The sequence below is a fragment of the Lathamus discolor genome, chromosome Z (genome assembly GCF_037157495.1).
Source record: "Lathamus discolor isolate bLatDis1 chromosome Z, bLatDis1.hap1, whole genome shotgun sequence".
Taxonomy (NCBI): domain Eukaryota; kingdom Metazoa; phylum Chordata; class Aves; order Psittaciformes; family Psittacidae; genus Lathamus; species Lathamus discolor.
Window position 1 is genome coordinate 12,428,870 of NC_088909.1, and position 22,215 is coordinate 12,451,084.

The 22,215-nt window shown below is 39.8% G+C and overlaps 1 protein-coding gene across 1 annotated transcript in view; it reads left to right on the plus strand.

Moving 5' to 3' along the window:
• The window catches only part of PEPD (peptidase D), a 150,876-nt gene that overhangs the window by 33,574 nt on the left and 95,087 nt on the right, over nucleotides 1-22,215 (plus strand). Inside the window, exons 8-9 of the mRNA XM_065661257.1 lie at nucleotides 4,173-4,248; nucleotides 5,808-5,854. Of these exons, the coding sequence (XP_065517329.1) occupies nucleotides 4,173-4,248; nucleotides 5,808-5,854 (123 nt within the window). The remainder of the gene's footprint in view (nucleotides 1-4,172; nucleotides 4,249-5,807; nucleotides 5,855-22,215) is intronic.

Here is a 22,215-nt window from a genome sequence, read left to right on the forward strand (position 1 = left end):
CTGAACCAGCCAGGGAGAGCTGTGAGCTGCAGAAGGCAATTCTAATATTGTACAGTCTTCTCATAAAATACAGGGAAAATAGTTCAGTACTGACAAGGGGCAAAGTGTTTGTGATTAAGGATCTGTTGCCTCCCTTGCTTACTCATCCTTTTTCAAGATCTCAACATTTTCTCACTTGCTATGAAACTTAAATATAAACCAAAAGGATCTGACCTTAAACAAGACTGCAGCAGTTTGCATAGGGCATTTTCACTTTTTTTTTTTCAATTGGGTGAATGTGTCTACAAACACATTTAAGCACTTAAAATGTAAATTTCAGGGTCCCCGTTTCAGATCTGATACTGAATGTGTACTCTTAAGTATTGATTTCAGCATTTTGAAAAGAAAATATCATCTAACAGAAGACAAAGTCAAAACTTACCCAGATTATCCCTCTAGTTGTCAGAAGGAATTACTTTTACACTAGCACTTAGAAAAATGGCCTTTTATTACCTTAGGATACCAATGTCTGTTTACCATACTTGTGGTAGTGCTGGAAGATAATCTACAGCTTGTTTTCTGCTTGCATATACTTTATTTTGCTATAACCACAATGAAGATTTCATGTATTCTGTATTTTGCATTACTTTGATGGAAAGCTATATTGTTTGTTCTGGGAAAGTAATCTGTATCTTAATGTCTTAAGGTTGGGTATATGCTCTTTGTGGGTTTAGAGGATTTTCTTTTCTATGTTGTAAACTCTGATATCTTTTTGAACTGTTTTAAGATGAACTTCCATGTTCGGTGTTCATGCAGCTGGCTTTAAGAATTGTACTGCAATGCTTCTTCTTTGCATGTGTTCATTACTATGTTTAGTAGCTTCAATACTAATTCAGTTAGCAAGTTAAAACTTGCTGAAGAGCATAAATACATCAACTACGGTAGAAAAATGTCTATAAATAAAATGTGGAAAAGTAACAGCAGCGGTGAAAAAGGGAGAATACAACGCAGGACTTTGGAGTCTGTGTGGGTAGCATCTGTATTTAGTAGGTGGTCTGTAAGCATAGTATTTCCAGAAGGATAAGGAAAAATGGATGTACCCAGATGTTTTCCATGCATGGCACAAAAAGCAGCCGTTAAGGTTGCACACATGTACTAAAAGCAGCAAAAGAAGACATCTGATAAACACTGAGCTGGTAACTGAGGACAGATACTTCTGGCAGTATGATCAAGACTGAATGCGTGAAGGGAAGCAAACGATTGTTTGTCTTTAAGGAAAGCGCTGGTTTAGGGAAATAGTGTTGAGTTCACAAGTTTCAACCTCATAATTGTCTTGAATTCTGTATGCTGTTGACCACTTGATCAGTGGAAAATAGGTTGTGCATGAAATTTGGTATCCAGCCACTTAAAATGCCCAAACTTAATTTCAGAATTGAAATCGTACTTTGTATTGAAATTTTTCTCTTTTGTTGGATGACTGACATGCATGAAAGACCACCTGCTCATATGGACAAGTGCAAATAAAAGCACAAAGGTATGCAAAAGAGTAGAATGAGGAAGAAGGAATAATTTTACACTAGTAAAATGCAGGGGGAGGGAAGTTAAAAGTTACAGGTCAGTCCTGACAGTAGGAGGCTTGTGCTTCTAATTTAACTTGACTGCACTGAGTGGCTTGCCTGTTAACCCAAGAACCGCGTTACATGCTGAATCTGTACATTTTCGCAGTTGCCATAGCTGGAGCCTGTAGATGGTGTGTTCCCATCAAAATATTAATGAATGCATTCAGAGTAACTGCTCCAAGAGCCATTTTTAATAGAACACTGTAGTTCAGTCATGAACGAAGGTGGGACTTTCTTCCTAGCCTTATCTCAGAAGTGGGGGAAAAACATCATGAGAACTGTGGGCCACTCGTCACCCTGAAGATTGCTCTGCAGTGCTAACCAGAGTGCTTTGACTAGCAGTGCTTTGAACCTGGCATGGGAGAATGTTGTTTTTTATGCAGTGAGATGGTGGTGAAATACATGCCCTTGTGCTACTCAAGTCTGCTGTTGGTAGTTCCATCAGCAGCACCAGGGCAGGCAACATAGGAGCTCAGTGATGTTTTCCTTTCTGTATCCAGTGGAGTGTGAAGTTGATCATGTTCCCTGCCTGATTGTACATCCTCCCTCTCTTCCATGTTAATGGTTGGGTAGTGGGTTTTATTGGTCTCAGAATGAGTGAACATTTTCTGTAAAATGTTTCAGTGCTTGACCTTTTATAAGTGAAGGTGGTGCATTGCATAAAAAGTCTGAGCCTGAGCATGAATTTGTAAATGCAAAAAGATACCGAAAAGGTATGATCTAAAATACTTTGACCCTGAAGCCTTATGACCTAGCCCAGTAAAATAAATTCTAATACTCTTTGCACTTGCTGTTGTGTATTACTAGCAGATCCCAGTTAAGAGATCAGACAACTGAATTTTGAAACAATCTATTTTTGAGGCACTTGCAGATCAGGGATATGTACTGTGTATTGAAAGTAATATAAAGGCACATCAAACAAGTATTAAATTATCCTGCCTGTACATGCAATCTTCCAAAGAACAGGATTAAATAAATATATATAAGCCTTTGCTACCTCATTCTAACATGAATAGATTTGAGGTGCTATTCTTTATGTCTTGGCTGAAAGGCAGAAGCAAAAGTCTGTTTGCTCACCCCTGGTGAGCAGATTATACCATTCCATTGCATTTTTTTCATCTTGGTGCCCATTTTAAAACCTTGTACTTCTCAATATGCATAATGATTGTTTTGTGTCATATTCCAATTGACTAAGAATGTCAATCCATTCCCCTCTACTGTATTTCTGTTTGTGAGAGCATTTTGATTGATATTGGCATTTTTTACAAAGGTACCTTTACTCTTGCCAGAGAAGTTGTGTTTGCAAGGGAGTGGCTGTGCCGCATAGTGATGTGATCTCTCTCTGTGGGAAAAGCTCTTACCACACATCAGAGGTACTGATGGCTGAGAAGCCTGTTTCTGGATTCATTAAGACAAACTACAGGAGCAGAAATACAGTAAATAGTTTTCTGCAGCAGTGTGAGCAGGAGCGTGTTACAGTGACAAAGGGGTATCTTGGTGGCAGTTTCAAAGTATACCTGTTATGGTACTTTGTAAGTACTGCAAGCTCTGGAGTGGAGCTGGAAAATACAACTTAAATATTTTCACGCAATTCTATAGATGTAGTTTTGTTCTTTGTAAGCAGCTGAGTATGTACTTCACGGCTGCCTTTGAGATGAGTATGAGAAATATTAGGAAATCAGTATGTGTAGCAGTGGAGAGTGTAGGTGATTTTTAATAGATGGTATGGAACTATCTGTGCTTCCCTGTTCACGACACACTAGCTGCTTTTATTTGAAATACGTGGTAGAAAGCGATACAAGTAGATAAGAGAATGTCAAATTTTTTGAGATGAGTTCAGAGCAGAGTATCGAGGCTCATAAATAGACACAAATTCAGTATCTCGTAAGGCATGAAGAACAGGATGGAATTTTTAGAGGGTTGGGTTGTTTTTTTTCCTCCAGCAGCACATGAAAAAGAATGGACATCGTGTCTGTAATTACTGCTGCTGCGGTTTCTGAATTTCTTGTTTTGTTTTTTTTAACACCAAACAGAAATAGCATTTTTTCATTACCACCACCCTTCTCCTTCCTCTCTCCTCTCCCCTTTTTGAAGTATTGCAACTAGGTGGGAGTTGAGGTTGTGCTAAATAGAAATTCTGGAGCTCTGGGAATTTCATTATGTAAACTAGTTTCAAGTTTTGTTTAAAAAATAAAACAGGTATGCTTGTAGAAATGTTCCTTTTGAAGTGGTGTTTGAGCCATGGCAAAAGCAGAAATACATTGCTTTTGTTCCTAATCTATTGTAGAATGAGTTGAAAAATGTCGGTTGGACCACTTGTTTATTAGCATTAAAATAATGGCCGCTGATGTTTGAAATGCTTGTGACTTCCTTTTGTAAGATTGTTTTGCTAATGCTGAATCAATGACAACAAAACTTTGCTGCCATGAATACTGTAAAAGCTCTTTGCACCTGAGTTATACTTGATCTAATTTTACCATAGGTGATGCATTTTATTTTCAGGGGTTTTTATTTCATAATCCTTAAGCTGTGAGGTTGCAACATAACCTGATACCTCTTCTACTTTTCTTTAAGTCGTGTGATTAAGACAGACATGGAGTTGGAAGTTCTGCGCTACACCAATAAAATCTCCAGTGAAGCTCATAAAGAGGTAATGGATCTTTTACTGATAATAATTTTTGCTCTTCGTGTAGCAGTGGTACTCAGAAATGTTCCCAGCAACCCTGAATTACTTAGTAATAAAATAATGTAAAAGCTGGATAGAAATAAGAGGATAATATCATCCTATTACAGCCCAGTAATATACCTTACATTGTCCTTGAACTCACTAGTACATTTGTGATACGTGAGAAATGAAGTGTGGTTTTGGACAAAAGCTGGAGCCTCAGCAGAAGGGGACCTGCTTGCAGTGTATCTCTCCTGTATGGACAAATATCAGTATAGTGATGGAGAAAGAAGAATCATAGAATCATAGAATGATTGGGTTTGGAAAGGACCTTAAAAATGTCTAGTTCCAGCCCCCTGCCATGGGCAGAGATGGCTCACACTAGACCATGTTGCTCTGTCCAACCTATAGATCTGTCCAACCAAGAGATCAAGAAGATTATTCTTTTGGCCCATGTCAGCCTGTGCAGCTCTGGAAAGTTTAACTTCATAGGTTACATTCTCCAGATCCTTACAGTTCAGTCTGTAATGATTGTCAGTGTTTGATAGTGCTCCGTAGGTTGTTCCTCAGAAGTACATATGTCCAACAGTGTAGTGCTTCATGATGCTATTGTGTTGACATAGCAGAGTGTCAAAGACAATCTATGCTCTCAGCAAGTCTACCCAGGTTGGACCTAGCACTGTCCCAGTGGAGTCATATTGCTCTACTTTCTAATTCATGACAAAATTAACTTGAGTGTTAATCCTGTACTCCATATTGTGATGCAGAGATGCCATGAGTTCTGACTGACCAGAGGGAGCTTAAGAAAAAGTAACTGATAAGGTTACTGGCTCAACTGTTGTCTTTGCTCCTGTTCCTCAGTTTCTGAACTGTGAAGTATAAAAATATTTTAAAGGGAATATAAAGTTAAAATTGTGAAGTCTAGGAATAGTTATTTGCATTCTTTCTGGTTGGTCCTTCATCATCCTGGAATAAGCCTGTCGTGTCTATTCTTCATAGAGCAGCTGCCTAGAACTTCTTTTTAATACAGAAACAGGCAAAGGAATAAAACTGATGCACATTTTCAGCAAATCCAAGAGCAATATTCAGACTTAGGGGTTGCGAAATAGTGTTAACTCTAGTAGTTTTCTGTTGGTTCAGATTGCAAAGTATGAAAGAGTATCTCCTATTGTAGTTTATTCCAGTTCACAGTTTTGTTTTGCTGGCGTTCCATACAAGTAAAACAAAAGAACTTTGCTGGTAAGTTCACCAGGGCTTTAAGAATTAAGCATTGGTATTTCAAGGAGCTGTACTTCATTAGGGTATAGTAGTTTGGTAATTGAACTTGCTTTTTTGCTGGAGACTGCAGGCATTTATAAAAATTAAAATGAGTTTGATTTCTAATGTAGTTTTAAAATGTGTCTACTGATGTAAATTTAAATTAAGTACAGATTATATTTTTGTAATATAGGTTCCTCTGGAGATAACTCAGTCATAAGTCATAAATTTATAAATATGATATTCCCTCCTGCTATGAATGTCCCATGTTAATATGTATCTTACAGGTAATGAAGGCAGTAAAAGCAGGTATGAAAGAATACGAGATGGAGAGGTAAGAGTTCTTTCAATAATTGTAATAAAAAGAAGAAAATCTCTCTGTAGTAAGGGTAGAAGCAATAGCTGAGGCAAAGTAGTAGCATTGATTCAGTTGAGACTGAGAGCTCATTACTGTTTGAAGACAGTTGCAATCATTTTATTATTTTGAGGTGATACTTCATCAGTTTCAAACTTGTATTTCATGATAGTTGATTATTTTCTGGTGGTGGTTTATTGTAGCAAAATTCTGTTTTTTTGAGTTTTAGCAATTTACAGAAGCTTTACAAAATATATGTTATTGTTTGAATTCATCCAATAAAATGGTGTTTACGGATAAACATTGCCCTTATGGATAAACAATGCCCCATTGCTTAGAAGACTGCATATATGAGTGTTTAAGAACCTTATAAAAGGCTGTGTTCAATTACATTTTGCCTGCAATTACAAGTCAGCATTACCTGTACTTAGACTATACAAGCAGCTCATCTCACAAGTGCAGTGGATGTTGCTAGAGCGGTTAAGAAGTCAATAAGAATGCAGCTTGTATCTCTTGTGTTGAAGAAAACATGCTGTACGGGCATATATATAGGAAAGATTGGCTGCTCTTAACTGATATAGTAGTGATGTGTCTAGATACAAGGAAAACATTGCCTCCTCTTTTAAATCAATATTTACACTAGATCAGCAGCAGCTTATCATGTAAAGCACATTTTTGATCACCAAGTCCATTTATTTTTAGCTTGCATACTGTATTTTCAATTTTCAAAGTATTTGCCTAATGAAGAAATAGAAAACAGCAGCCATTTCTCAGTTACTGTTGTTTCTTTGTAGTAGTTTTTCAAACATTAGTAAGCAGGCTAGTTTAGCACCCAGTGAGGGGAAAATAAAGTGGTCTCAGTGTTTGTCATCAGTATTTCAAGGTAGCTCAAAAAAAGAAATAATGACCTTACAACATACACAATATGGAAAAACAGTGTTGCATTTAAGTAGTTTAAATTTCTACAGACTCTATAGGCTCATGCCCATAATTTGAATGTGCTTCAAATTGCAGCTTCATATACTGCCAGGTAACAGGGAGAAAAAATGTGGTATGCATTCCCCTGTTACCTTTGTTAGTGAACCTTGTGTTTGTGTTCATTTTATACACTGCTCATGCTGTATGTGCTGATAGTGAAATTTTGGTTCTGGAAGGTGATAGTAACAAAAAATTTCCATATAGCAGAGTTTGTTCTCCAGTGCTTGTAAATATCATGATCCTGGCAGTTTGGTTTAATGTCATGCAGCAAATACATATAGATATGTGTATATATGTGTGTATATATGTGTGTGTGTGTGTATATATATATATGTATATATATACATATGCTCTTTTGGAAGTCTTTGTATAACTGTTTTCTCCTCAGGACTTTCATTCTTCTCTGGCTAGCTTCATCGATACATAGCAACCTTTTGAAAAGATTTATTTGTGTCTTTCAATTTAAAAAAATAAATAAATAAATTAGGCAACTGTCTATTAGACCTATTTAAAATTGCCTTCTGTTCTTCCATATGTCCTGATAGATTACAGTTCCTGAAAGAGTTTGAGGTTATTTCATTAATGAAAGAGGTCTTGGCAGACTACTACTGTAGCGTCTGCCTTGGAAACTATAATTACAACTTTAGTTTCTGTTGCTAGTGGAATCCATCCCTGCTCTGCTTTCTGTCCCTTGTTGGTTAGGTGAAACAGGTCCTAAAAACGTAAACCTGTCATGTCCGCACCTTTCTGGCAAGAAATGCGTAGTTGAAGTGGTTATAAATGAAGTTAGAAAACAATCTAGGAAATCTCTACTCTGTATGCAGATCAACCTCATCTAAGAAGGGAACCTTCAAAGACCTGAAAATAGGAAGCATCCAAAAAAATCAATTTTCTTTGAAGTAGTAAGTTTGGTTTGTTGGTTTTTGTTGTTTGGGGGAATTGGGAGGCTTGGTTGAGGTGTTTTGTTTGTTTTGTGGTGGGTTTTTTTGGTCAGCTGTGTGACAGCTTTGGTACAGCTGAAATCTAAGGGTGCAGAGAACCAGAATTCTTAGTCTGTATAGATTTATCTGAAGTATTCACACTTGTATTTAAAAGATCAATTAAACATTAATGAAGTTTTTAATATTCTGATGTTTCTAGGGCTTCCGCTCCTTTTGTGGAAACCTTCTGAATTGTGTGGTCCTTTCCCCAGGTGCATTTGCAGTTCCCACTTACAGCTGTGAAATTGTGAATTTTTTAAATGAGTACAGATACCTCTTGAAATGTGGCTGATAAAACCCCCTTTCATATTGTTTCACTTCATTCTTTGACATTGTGGAGCATAGCATGTGTAGTTGGGTACAAAGCTAGTCTGACCCTGTTGGCTAGGAAGAATAATGCCAGAGATCTCCAAAGCAATTAAAATTTTCCATTACTACATGTAGGACCTAAGCATTGCCTTTTCTTTGTTCGTTCGGTTAGGCAGCATTCCTACAAAAAAATGAGTCATTTTACTTCTGTAACATACAGCAAGAATATGTTAAAAGTACTCCAGGAAATGTATCTAAGAGTCAGCAATGCATAAAGCTAGTTATATTTCTAGGATTGAGATTATTCTCTCTGAAAAGTAATTTGAAAGAAATTAAGTAAATGACGGAGATATCTCCAGATAAGATAGTATCTTTTATTTCTAGGGTTGAAAGCCAGCTTCAGAAATGTGCTAGAAGTGTTCTTTAAGGTCCACTGGTAAATTATTTTGAACCAGTAATGTGTTAACACTAAGATATATAAAAAAATGAATGCATTTAACTGCAAGTCCAATCAGCCCTGAGTTCTTTTTTTGGTTTGATGTTATTTAACTTTAATACGTGGTTGGTTGACTTTAAAGAGACAGCCAAGGCAATTATCTACAAACAGTAATTCACAGCATGTGTAATTGCATATGAAGTTATTTTGGTAGGTCAAATTCTGGATTTTCTCTGAAGCAGTTTGTTTGGTATTTGTGCTTATCTCATGTTTAATTAATCTTCTTTAATTAAAGGCTTTTAATTATGAAACTGCTCTGTAGTGAATATATTGTTGGAATGCAACAAAATTATAAGGGAAATCTCTTCAGCACAAGTATGTGAAAAAAATCTGATTTCAGCTAAGTTGGTTTAAGTGTGTATATATATAAACAAAAATATTTTGTGTGTATATATAGCAACATATATATATACACACTGAAAGTACTAATTAGGACCTACAGTCATCTGTTTCAGGATGCTCTAAGGTGCTGGAGATACCATCTCTAGATCAGTGTTATCAGTTTGTAGGCTGCTTCTTAGTATTTATAAAATGAAGTTTTTAATCTTATGTGCATTCTCTCATTTGTTCCATTTTTTATTGAAGAAAACGATTTTAAGATTGGGATGGCTATTTGGAATTGTTGATTTACTTGGGGAATGACATGAAAGTGTATGCTGCGGCAACAGAAGAGCAACTTCCTACATTAAGAGTATTGAACACGTAGCTATTATATGCATTGCCTGTTTTTGTGAGGTTTTACCTTGTTCTTTATAGCACTGAAGGCTCAGTGATAGAGTGTGTGCACAGTCCTGAATTCATTATATGATAATATAGTCATCATTGCCTTGATGAAGCTGAGCAGCACTAAGCCAGGCGTAAACGCTGCTCTTGTCCAAGATCTCCCTTGATTATTTGACTATCTCTGAACCTTCTGTGACTACTAACGCAAGAGCACCATAGTGTTACCATGCACATAACTGATTCCAGTATCTAGGATCCAAAAACTTTGATCCTGTAGAGTGGCTTTTTGAAAACAAAGGAGCAATTAGCTGGTGTAAAGGTGTCAGAGGTGGGTAACAGAACTTTGTGTGTTGTTTCCATCAGTAAAGCAGCAAAGTAAGAAGGATCTGGGAGAGATATCAATTTGATGGATGGACCACTCGGTGGATAAAGAACTGGCTGGATGGCCGCACACAGAGTTGTGGTCTATGGCTCAATGTCTGGCTAGAAACCAGTAACGAGTGGTGTCCCTCAGGGATCGGTGTTGGGACCGGTCTTGTTTAACATCTTCATCGCTGACATGGACAGTGGGATTGAGTGCGCCGTCAGCAAGTTTGCCGATGACACCAAGCTGTGTGGTTCGGTTGATACGCTGGAGGGAAGGGATGCCATCCAGAGGGACCTTGAAACACTTGTGAGGTGGGCTGATGCCAACCTCATGAAGTTCAACCATGATAAGTGCAAGGTCCTGCACCTGGGTTGGAGCAATCCCAGGCACAGCTACAGATTGGGCAGAGAAGAGATTCAGAGCAGCCCTGCAGAGAAGGACTTGGGGGTGCTGGTCGATGAGAAAATGAACATGAGCCGGCTTCAGTGTGCGCTCGCAGCCCAGAAAGCCAACCGTATCCTGGGCTGCATCAAAAGGAGTGTGACCAGTAGGTCAAAGGAGGTGATCCTGCCCCTCTACTCTGCTCTCGTGAGCTCTCACGTGGAGTATTGTGTGCAGTTCTGGTGTCCTCAACATAAAAAGGACATGGAACTGCTGGAACAAGTCCAGAGGAGGACCATGAGGATGATCAGGGGACTGGAGCACCTCCCGTATGAAGACAGGCTGAGAAAGTTGTGTCTGTTCAGCCTGGAGAAGAGAAGGCTGCGTGGGGACCTAATAGCAGCCTTTGAGTACCTGAAGGGGGCCTACAGGGATGCTGGGGAGGGACTCTTCGTCAGGGACTGTAGTGACAGGACAAGGGGTAACGGGTTAAAACTTAAACAGGGGAAGTTTAGATTGGCTATAAGGAGGAAATTCTTTCCTGTTAGGGTGGTGAGGCACTGGAATGGGTTGTCCAGGGAGGTCACAAATGCTCCATCCCTGGGAGTGTTCAAGGCCGGGGTGGATGAAGCCTTGGGCGACGTGTGAGGTGTCCCTGCCCATGGTGGGGGGCTTGGAACTAGATGATCTTGAGGTCCTTTCCAACCCTAACTGTTCTATGATTCTATGATTCTATATCTGCACAGAGGAGCTCTGAGACTCTTGGGCACTGCTCAAGTACTATTGGTTTTATAATTGGCTTGCATGTCTGCTTTCCTCTCTCTGAGGTTTGCCTGCATTTCCTTCTTGTGATTTTAAATGTTTCAGCCCTAAGGTTGATGCAAGTGGTGGAGAGCAGTATGTGATCATGCTATCTTGTTCTCCAGATATGGTTGTAGAGGGGGGAGTTGGAGTTTATTCAGAGTATATGCCAGCCAAGTCAAGAACTTGTGACCCGTCTCTATGTAGTGTAGTGGATATTTTAGGTCTTTACAACCTTGAAATAATTGTGGGGATTCTGTAGTAGTTAATGCTAAACTTAAACTCCACCCTGCTGTAACAGCAACAAAGTGAAGAATGAAATGGGAAGAAGGCAGCTACAGAGGTTTATCCTTCTTGGTTTGCAGTGCTTGCAGGCTGTTTTTACATGTTGCCTCTCTTACCAGCTGAGGCTGATATGAGTTCTTTTTCCCTATTCTTTTTAGTGCTGTCCCTGATTCTAAAGCAGAGCTTAGACTCTGAGATGAGTTCGTGTCATATCTGTCAATGTTAAATTTCACTATCTGTGGAAGTCTGAGAGTGCTGTCATGGATTATGGCTCTCATCTTTCTTTTATCTGTCTCTCCTCAACTCCACTGGAACAAACTAAAAAAAAAAAAAAGCCACGTGTGTTATTTCACTAGGAAAGAGAAAATAGCCTTTTTTATTTATTTATTTATTTTTTTTATTTCCCTTTAGTGTAATGCTGATCATTTTAACTGATCAGGATTTGCCACTTTACTATCTCCTGGTAGATTTTGCTCTTTGGATGTTCTTGAGAAAGACACTAACTTTTGCAGCAAATAATCTCTACTTTTTTTTTTTTTTTTTTTTTTTTGTGGTTCAGTTTTTGCATTTAGCATTTCAGCTTAAGTGTAGCCTTGTAAAGTCCTTTACATAAGTGTGTGTATGGATAGTAAACAAGAATGCCCATTGCAGCTGACAAAAATACACAGGCGAATTCTTCACAGTTGCTTTTTGACATGGGAATGGTATTGAATTGTGCCATGACCCTCACTGGTATTTCTCTATAGGATTTATTTTCATTAAACAAGAGATGAGGACTCCATGAATCATGTCAGGATGCTCAGTTACTGAAACGAGATTTTCCTTTTCCTTTAATTTTATTTTTCAGGTGGTTGGTAGTGGTGTGTAGCCTGAAAATGGCTTGACTGCTTTGTTTCCCACAGCTGCCTAACAAGTAGAGGTGATGGGTTTTTAACTGTATGTTGCAGCTATCAATAGGCTGGATTTAAAACTTTAAAATACATGAAAAACATCTGAAAGAGAGGAGGAAGGAGGCCTTTCCCTCTGTGTTTAAAACAAAAGTCGACTCATTTTTCCTTTATTTCTTGCCTGTGTGTTAAGACTGGTGTATGTCTCTGACTGCTGTTTGGGCAGTATTTTGGTACTAAGACAGTCCTGTATCCAGTATTATTTATTTGCCTTTGTATCTAGTTTTAGTAGAAGGGTCAAAGGAAGAAACAGATCAGCAGCAATTTCTTTTTTTTAGCAAAATGTCTGCTCGCTGCACAACAGCCCAGGAGCTTCTGTTCCACAGGCATTGTACTGAGGCCACTGCGGAATCACAAAATCCCAGACTGGTTTGGGTTGGAAGGGACCTTAAAGCTCATCCAGTTCCAACCCCCTGCCATGGGCAGGGGCACCTTCCACTAGAGCAGGTTGCTCCAAGCCCCTGTGTCCAGCCTGGCCTTGAACACTGCCAGGGATGGGGCAGCCACAGCTTCTCTGGGCACCCTGTGGCAGCCCCTCAGCACCTTCACAGGGAAGAATTTATTTCTAATATCTAACGTAAATCTCCCCTCTTTCAGTTTAATGCCATTCCCCCTTGTCCTGTCACTACAGGCCCTTGTCAAAAGTCCCACTTCCAGCTTTCTCGCAGGTCCTTTACGCACTGGAAGCTGCTCTGAGTTCTTCCTGGAGCCTTCTCTTCTCCAGGCTGAACAGACCCAGCTCTCTCAGCCTGGCTCCAGAGCAGAGCTGCTTCTGGTCATCTTTGTGCCCCACCTGTGGACTTGCTCTAACACTGAGTAGCCGAGCCGGTGATTTCATACCTGAGCCTGGCGAGCACACGGTGGGAGACAGCAGCTCAGGGTCCCTGTGAGAGGTACACCCTGACACAGCCTGCGCGAGCCCCCGGGTGTGCAGCTCTTGTCCTGTCCTCCTGGTGGCGCGTGGAGGGTGTGGGGGTCAGGATGTGGGGTCCTGAGCCAATGGAACCATGTTTGGACACAGCTCAGACCTGTGGGCAGCCATTTTGAGCCATTCCTCCTCAGAGCAGCGGTCTGCACTGGGGACTGTGCCCTCAGGTCAGGACACTGACCAGGGAAACTCCTGAAGGTTGACAGCACTCCCTTTTTAGGTGAGGGATTGCACATTTGAGATCATTGGCTATAAAGTTTAAGAATCAGCAGTGTAGTGATGATTTCGTGTGTCATCCTGAGTCTGTAGTTAATGTTGGTTCAGTTTTAATTGAGTTTGAACAATACATTTTGTTTAGCCTCAATTTATTGGTTCTGTGGTAGTCACACAGAACCTCCTAAAAACAGTAGCATGAAATGACCTGCAGCAGCCCAGGGCAGGTGGGCAGCTCAGTGGAGCTCTGACAGCACACATCAGGTAGCTGCTAATTGCTTAGGCTGAGCGAGCCACTTTATCTCAGGTGTCCAGTGCCCAGAGGGAAGTCAGACACATTATTTTTGCTGGGAAGAGCAACTGGATTCAGAGGGACGGTTCCTGCAGCCTTCCACTCCTGCCTACCTGCCCTCAGGTACGGCTCGTCCTTTGATGTTTTAAATTAGCCTGTCACTGCTGATTTCCTCATCCAGCTGAGTTAAGGTTGTAAATAGTCTTAAAATAAATCTGAATTTAAGAATTGGTTTAGAAAACCCCTGAGCATTGCTCCTCTTCTGTGGCACACAGAGGCACAAATGCATATGTACATGCACTCGACTCAGCAGAAGTGGGGGTGAGGACTGGCTCCTGCAAATGGAGCCTCCTGTCTCAGCACCTCATCTGCTTTAGGGGAAGAACTCCTCTGTGGTAAATGAGGTTCCAGCAGCCCCAGCCCTGGCAAACACATACCCATTTCCAGTCACCCGTTTCCAGCTGCTCTCCGCAGCTGAGAGGAGAAACGGGTGCAGAAGTCTCCTGGGAAGGGGAGTGTTGGGGAACTGGAACCTCCAAGACCCCGAACTGCTGGTCTCAGTGGTCATGGTGGTTGCTGGTGGACGGCATTAACTGCCAGGAGGGAGCAGATCTGAAACAGTATTCTCACAGTAACCTGAACCTTAGCAGCGTTCCCTCCTTGCAGGAGGTCCTGAGGCAAGCTCATACATTCTCTCTTTCAGTAGAGGACAGCTTGGTTCACCTCCTTAACGTCACTTTAATTAGCTCTTTGTGTAGAAGAGTGCTGTTTAATTGCACAGGTCTCTTCTGTGACTTGTGATTGAAGTTCCACATAATTGGGTTTTATCTTCCTCTAAAAAATTGTGGAATCGGACTGTATGAGAGCTTTAAAATAAAACCCTCTATCAGCCCACAGATACCGAAGAACAATTACCATGTTGGTATTAGAAAATGGTTCCCTTCAGAGAGCAAGCTGCGGGAGGATGTATGCAACATGCATACGTACAAAACTTGGCTTGCTTGTGCAGCAAGATGTAACCTAATTTCAGATACTGTGTCATTGTATGTCCTTACAGGGTTATTAATCTAGTTAGTGCTAAGATAATTCATAATTACCATTTTATTATCATTTTGGAAATCAAAAGGTAGTCACAGTTTTTATTTGAATTTTGAATCTGATGGAAAATCTCAAGCAATGTTAAGTTCTGTGGGTGTTTCATAGTGTGGCTATTACTATTATTTATATTAAGGAAAGAACAAGCCTTCTTCGCAGATTAACAATGATGTCAGGTTTTACTGAATCTAGTGTGGCATTGAGATAGTGAACTAATTAGCATTACTAATGACAAGCCAAGATGGAAGATATGTGAAATGGAACTCATTGTAAAACACAGCAGGCGGAACTGATTATTATTTGCTGTGGATTTTGTTCATGCTTGTTCAGACAAGTCAAATGTAAAGATTTTACCATATGCAAGGCTTTATCTGCATTGTGAGCTTTAGTTCAATAATTCTTGCTCATTAATGTTGAAACAGAGAGATCACAATTTTGTGTTCTTTGGACCTCATCTTTGGATAACCACAGTTGCTATGTGGTCATGCTTGGAGACTGGAAGCCCAACTTGAAGGAAATGGGCAGGATACCAAGACTATCCATTAATAATATGGTGTTGCAGTGTCCTTCTGCAAATCAGAACTATTTTACACAGATGAAAAGAAAATGAGAAGATTCTGTTCCTTGCTGTCAGCATGCCCCCTGCATAATTTTTTTTCCAAATTGGTTCATAGGGCATCATTATCACTGCAGTGTGCAAGTACTGCCTCCCAGATTATTACGCAGCATTTCTAGCATCTATCCTGATCGTTCTCTTTTAGTTTGTTTGATTTTTGTTTGGCTTTCTGTTGTTGCATCATCTCTCTAGGGGAAGAATTGTGCAAAAAAGTGTGCTATTTTGGCAGGTGTTAGAGTTTTTTTAGTGCACTGATTATTAGCAGTATTGCAAAACACAAGGTCAGGATTACAGTTACAGGATGGTATGTGATAGTCTCTTCTAGTTTTGTTTTCTGTGCACATAAGCTTGGTCTTATTTGCATAGTGTTGTGTTGTTCTCAACTGTTGTAATATTTTTGACCTAGGTGTGGTTGTGGGGTTTTAAGTGTTGTTCAGAGATGGTAGGCTTGAGTCACTTAATGCTTACTAAGGTCTGAGATTACAAACAATTGAAAAAAATAAATATATGGGAAGTCAATGAAAGTAGGAAAGGATAAAGCAGCAGGTGGTTGTCTGTAGTGAGAGATGCAAGAGTACTGGTGTTTGCTTAGCACTGAAGACTTCATGCCTAACTACTGGATTTCTACTGTCTTAGCAGTGCTGAAGGTGGCCTGTATAACTAACTTGTATAGCAGGGCACAATAGAGCTGAATTGCCAGGCAGAAGTGATGGAAAATGAAGTGAAACGACTGAGAGGAACCTGGATTATATTAAGACAGTAGAGGTGATGTTTCTGCTAAAATAAAGTTGAGCCTTGAGGCATTCTTAGGAAGTGAGGGGTACAAAGACCTTTGTTGACAGCTGACTCTGTCTTCTGATTCACTTACTGAAACCTGCATATTTTAAAGAACCAGTAAGATACACGATATTTAAAGGCTCCACAAGTTAATCTGGTGGTGTAAACTACAGTTGCCATCACCTATCCATTGCCGTCACTTATCACTTAGTACAATCGTCTTGTAAATTGTCATATCTTTCAGGTGTATTGGATTGGAGTTTTGCTCCTTATTTCCAAATGGACCTACTATGTCCCCTTGCCCAGCACTAAATGCCAGAGGTGGGCAGGCATTCTAATGTCTCTGGCGAGCAGATGATTTGTAAAAATTGGGTGAAGTTATTTGGGTGCAAAGTGTAGCTAAACATTGCAAATACTAGGATTGGGTGAAGTTTAGATGTTAGATATGATTTATTAATAGCATCATGCCTGCCAAATCTCTAAATTTGCTCTGTAATTGAAGGCTTGACGCTGGGTGTAATAAATTAGGTTTGGGTCAACTCTCCCAAGTTACTTTTTTTCTTTGTTGTGTGTTTGAAGAAAAACAACAGCATGTCTGTGACTACTGTGTTATTTGGGTTGGAAATGGCAACACCATTCAGGAGTTGTCTTCCCGGTCCTGCAAGATTTGGGGAGATTTCAGAGATGTTTGTGTTGAGGGAGGAGTCATCTGGTTTTCATCAGAAATCCTGTCTTTGTGTGAAGGAAGTTGGTGTCATATAACAAGAAACCATTTAATTGTGGAGGGTCCTAAGCCAATGCTGTTCCTATTGCAGTTGCAAATCAGAGAGGCTTGTGTCCATAAGACCTTCCTAGGAGGTACAGAACTAGTTTGGGTCAGGTGAGCTTGTTAGTTATTTGGGGCCAGTGGGGCAAGGAAATCCCTGTTATTTGAAAGAGTTCCTGAATGGATGTTGTAAGTTCTTCCTGGTAGTTCTCTGTATTGCGTTGTGCTTAATTTTCATATTGATTCTCGCACTTGGGGGTAAGTGTAGTGATTTTACCACTTGTGATAGTCCCTTGGAGCTAGATTTGGCATCTTTAGGAAGACTGCTAAACTGCTGCTCTCTAGGTCCCTAGTGCAGTTCAGCATAAGCATTGAAAATGCATCCATTTTTGTGTTTCAGCCCATCAGTCTGCATTAGTCTCTGATTTGCACTGTTGGTGTTTGGTCTTTCTGACCTGCTCTTCAGCCAGGTCAGGTGCTGGACAACAGCCTCAGCTCTGGGAAAAAGGAGCAGGAGTTGCAGAATTAGTATGTGCTGTGTTAGCAGGACCCTCTGAACAGGGTGCAGCTTGTTTGCATAGGAGTTTGGGGACTTGCAGATTTTTGTGACCTGCCTACAGAGCACCTGTTGTGGTCATTTGTTTGGGCCCTGCATTAAGAAAGGAGTGATGAAAACTTACCAGGAATTAGAGAAAGTGTGATAGGTAGACTTGATCAAAAAATGTGCCTCCATATTCTTGGGCCAGATGGAGTCCTGCTTCCTCAGCTTCCCTTCCCCAAAAAAATCTGCCTTCTGCAGCTGTCTGAATCTGGTTCAGACACTGTCATTGTAAATTGAGTGTTACAAACTTTACCCTTAAGGTAGTAGGCTTACGTATCCTGTATGACAAATTACTACATTATACTCCAAGAATAGTTTCAAGTATTCAGAAAAGTACTGAGGGCAAATTAAGCTCCATATTCTGACCGCAGCCTCCTTCTAACCTATGGCCTTAATACAGTTCTGCATACTCTGTGGTGTTGAACAGAAGTTCAAACTTCAAATACCCAATTTGAAACTGAAATAAAGATTATGAAGCATTGGTGATTATATTGGCATTCTGTGCCACTGAATAGTGCTTGTTTTTTGTGTGCTATGTGGGTGGCTGTGTATTTGCTAAGAAGCATAACTGAAGATGAAAGTTTAATTATTTCTTCAAGGCAATCCTCTCTCCCATAGACTTTAACTTGCACAAGAAAAATGAAAATTCATAAGGAGTGTAAAAATTGGCTAAAATTAAAAACCATTTATTTTTACCCTATTTATTCTTCTGAATAATAAAATTTCCCCATGGGTTTTTGGAACATATGTAGAATAATTACACTGTAGAAGTAGTGCTTTAGTTCAGCTTCTAGAGCTAGGGCAAACATTGTGATTATGCTGCAAGCTGAAGTCTAGGTTTTATAGAAAATCTCATTCAAGGCTCTGTTGTCATCAAGTGCAAAAAACTGTGACCCATGGATTGGTCCCTGTGGGAGCAATTATTCTTTGCAGAGATTTTTTTTTTTTTTTACAGTATGGAAAATTATAAATATCAGAAAAAAGTTTAACCCTCAGTACCTCTAAAATAATGTTTCCATACGTGCTGGCAAGAATATAAATTTTTAGCCTGTATGTGCAAGCATTTATCTCTAAGCCAGGATTTTTATAAAAACTTGTCTTCATACGCAACTCAAAGGTAACAGTGCTGTGTTTTAGTTATAGTCTGTATGCACTGGTGACGATAAAACAGGGGCTGAAACTGTCTGATGCTGCTTAATGCAGTGCTGTGCCCAAGCTGCTCATGACTGGATTCTTGCACATTGGGTGCAGTGTGAATTGATGATTAAAACCTCTTGTCTACTGGTGGCAGAGGGGGGAGAATGTCGAGTAAGTGTGGGTTGCTTAGGAACATGGGTTAGCATCTAATATTCAGTGTGCGCATGAGTGAAGTGTTTTGGTGAACAAGAGCATTATGTTCATCTTCCAGCCGTGGGTCTATAGAAAGCAGTGGGTAGCAGGAGCTGATGCTTGCCTTCAGGGGAATCAGCTGCCTTTTGAAGAGGTGCAACATATTCATTTTCACTTCCTTAATTCTGGTGTGTGTTTGTTTAAGTCTTAGCAATCAAAGCATGTGCATCATTGCTAGCAGGAATTAAAATAATATTTTTCTATTACTTAAAATAAGAGATCCAAATCCAGCAGATTCTCTGCCCCCATCCTTCTCTGTTTTCTCATGTATGTTTTTTGGTGCTGAGTGCAGGTTGCTCATTAACTGTGATGAAACTGAGAAAATGAATAGAACTTGCATTGTATGTCCAAAGGCTTTTGCAAAGTGAAAGTAGTTGTGAAATGCAAAGAGGGATGTTATGCTACCTGTCTCTGAAGTTGAAGTCTAAGATGGGCAGAAGCACCTTTCTCTCACCCAAACACTGCAGAGAGGCATAAAGACAAATTGGTCCCAAATCTACCAACCCCAGGACGAGAAGGACCCCAGCCTCCTTCATTTCATGGACCCCAGGACCTTCATTTCTACTTAATTTATATATATATATTTTTTTTTTTCATCTAGTGATTTGTATTTATCACATTCTTCAGTACTTTTCTATATTTAAAATATTGATGATACTCAAAGCAGTTTCAGTCAAAGTTAAGAGAAGAGTTTCTGGTTTTGAGAAAGCAGACGAGGACCTTTCAAGTAAAAATGAGTAAGCTTTTTCTGTTGGGCTCATGCGAAATATGATGCAGAGCCATTTGTATCTGTAGGCACAAGTAATATATTGTAGCTGTTGTCTAGAATTCCAGTGAAATCTGATAAATTTTTTTGAGGAAAGTTATGTTAAGTTTTGGTTCACTTATGCTTCAGTTAGCATGATTGTATGAAGAAGTAATTATAAAAGATTTCGTGAGGCCTTTCAGCAGTTCAGAACTTTATTCTAGCATATGGTGATAAACATTAAAAGTTTATTACAAAATATTACGGGAAAATGCACTGCCCTGAGATTATGTACCATGTTACAGAACTCAGGTGAGATGGCCAGCTCTTACGTGGAGCTCTGCAACCCCCTGCACATTATCCCACTTTTGTCTCTACAGGCACCCTGTCTGTATCTACATCTGAGGGCATGATCCTTCTGTGTAATTTTTATATAAATTTGCTGTTTGCCAGGTGTATTCCTTTCTTCAAGGTCCAGTCTATGCGTTTTATCTTGCTTCACTTTCCCCTCCTGTTTGGTGAGGTGATGCAGAGAGAAAGAGTAGGGTTATTCCCTTAACCTCTTAACTGCTGCTTTCATTCTTTCAGGACAGCTTGGAAAAAATCAATGGGTATAAGTATGTGTAGGTAGAGACTGTTCAAATATTTTACTTTTGAATGTGAGACAAAGGTTGCCTGTTACAGTATCACACCAGGTTGCTTGGCCATGGTTGGTGGGGCTGGCTGGGGAGCATGTAGGGACCTGTGAGACCACATTCATATATGGGGTCCTGCTCCTGTGCTCTGAAGCGCTCTGCACCATCTTCATCTTGACAGTCTGATGGTGGCCTCACATTGATCCTCAACATCTGAATGGAGTGTGGAGCTAGGTTGCTGGTAGAGACATGCCAATTGTAGTTATATGTACTGTTGGTACTAGAATAAGAGGCATAGGGCCTCGCAAAGCTGGCAGAGATGAAAACTTGCCTTAAAGTATTTGCTTTTATCTAGAAAAACCTGAGTGAAGGATTGAGTGCTCTTGCCTGCTGAAGGACTGGAAAAAAGGTACTAGATTGTTTGAGCACTGCCCTCCAGCAACACTGGAAAGAGGTGGCTTGTTCTTTCCTGGTATTTCGTAGATTAAAACCCCTGTAATTTAAAACTTTCCGTGCCATTTTTCATAAATCAAGATAAATTCAGAAGCTGATAGGGATGACCAAGAAGCATGTATCTTTTTATGTAGATTTTGCAGCTGAAGATAGCTGTTAGAGTGCAACAGTACAACAGCAGGTTTTTTGTTTTGTTTGTTTGTTTTTTTTTTTTGAGGTGGAGGGAGCAAGCATTGCTTACTTTATATTTCGTTGCATAGGCAATTACACCTGGCCATGCTGGTCTACACCAATAGACCATGAGCTCCATTTCCTTCAACTCTGAGTCACTCCTTGCTGGTTTTACATATGCTTTTCTCTTTTCCAGCCTGTGTTTTGAATCTATGAATCATTTATCTTCGTAATTTTTTTTTAGAACTGGAAGCAGGTGGAAATTCATTCGGGTGCTGAAAAGGGATCTGGGAAAACATGTGTGTTAGCTGCCATGATAGGTAGTTTGCTTGTAGACATTGCCGGTGGCCTCGAGATCAAACAGCAGAGAAACAGCTTCACAGTAAGAGCCCAGGAAATGCTAATTAGGTAATGAGTAGTGTCTTTCTTTTGATTTACGGCATGGCTGTACAATCAATCCATAAAGCTTTGAAGAGAAAAAAAAAAAAGCCTCTAAGGCAACGGGAAGGGCCATACCATTAGTTGTTACTGTCTGCTTACTTGTCTTCTGTAATTCCAGAAGTGTGTGCTGAAAATGGATGATAGTGTGTAAAAATCTCAACTATTGGCCAATTCCTTTGTAGCTTCAAGCTGAGATATGGTTCACATCATGCTGCTTCTTGGAGAATATTCAGTTTCATCTTAGCTATAGGTTATGTGTAGAGAGGTGTAGTTGGAGGAATTTGACAAGAAGTGCATGTGTGATGTAACTTCCAGCCCTTGTATATCAAATTCCTGCTCTGATCTCTTTTTCTTTCATCTTCAGTATGTCTTTCATTAAAGAATTGGATGGTGAAGTGGATGTGATATCTTGCAGAATCTTTCAAGAACCGCATGCAGCAGTATTTTTTTACTCAAGTAAATCACTACAGTTCAGAAAATTTACTCAGGAATATTGCTCTGGAATTTGGATTTAGAAATGCAGTTTTAATTGTCAAGGCACTATTTGGTTGAGACTGCGTTATTGTTAATTTGTTTGAAGTTGACACTTGAGTTGAAAGACTAATAGCTCCCTCAGTGCATTGCTCAATTTTAAATCTAATCTGTTTCAGAGTTTGGGTGTACTGCAACTGAGGATGTAGCTTGTCATTTTTATAGCCAGGGGGGCAGTACTACTGTTTGGGGACCTAGCGGTTTTCCGTTTGCATGCACAGGCTTTTTCTGGTACATTAGTAAATCTTGGACGTAATGAAGAGCTGATCTTTCTGATCTTAAAGTTTTAATGTGTTTATTATAGCAGTTGTTTCCACTACTCAGAACGATTTATCTACTGTTAAAATCCAGAAAACTGTCTTCATCATCTGACAAACGAATTGTTCAGAAGTGCAAGTTTAACTCTATGTTGTGTGCACA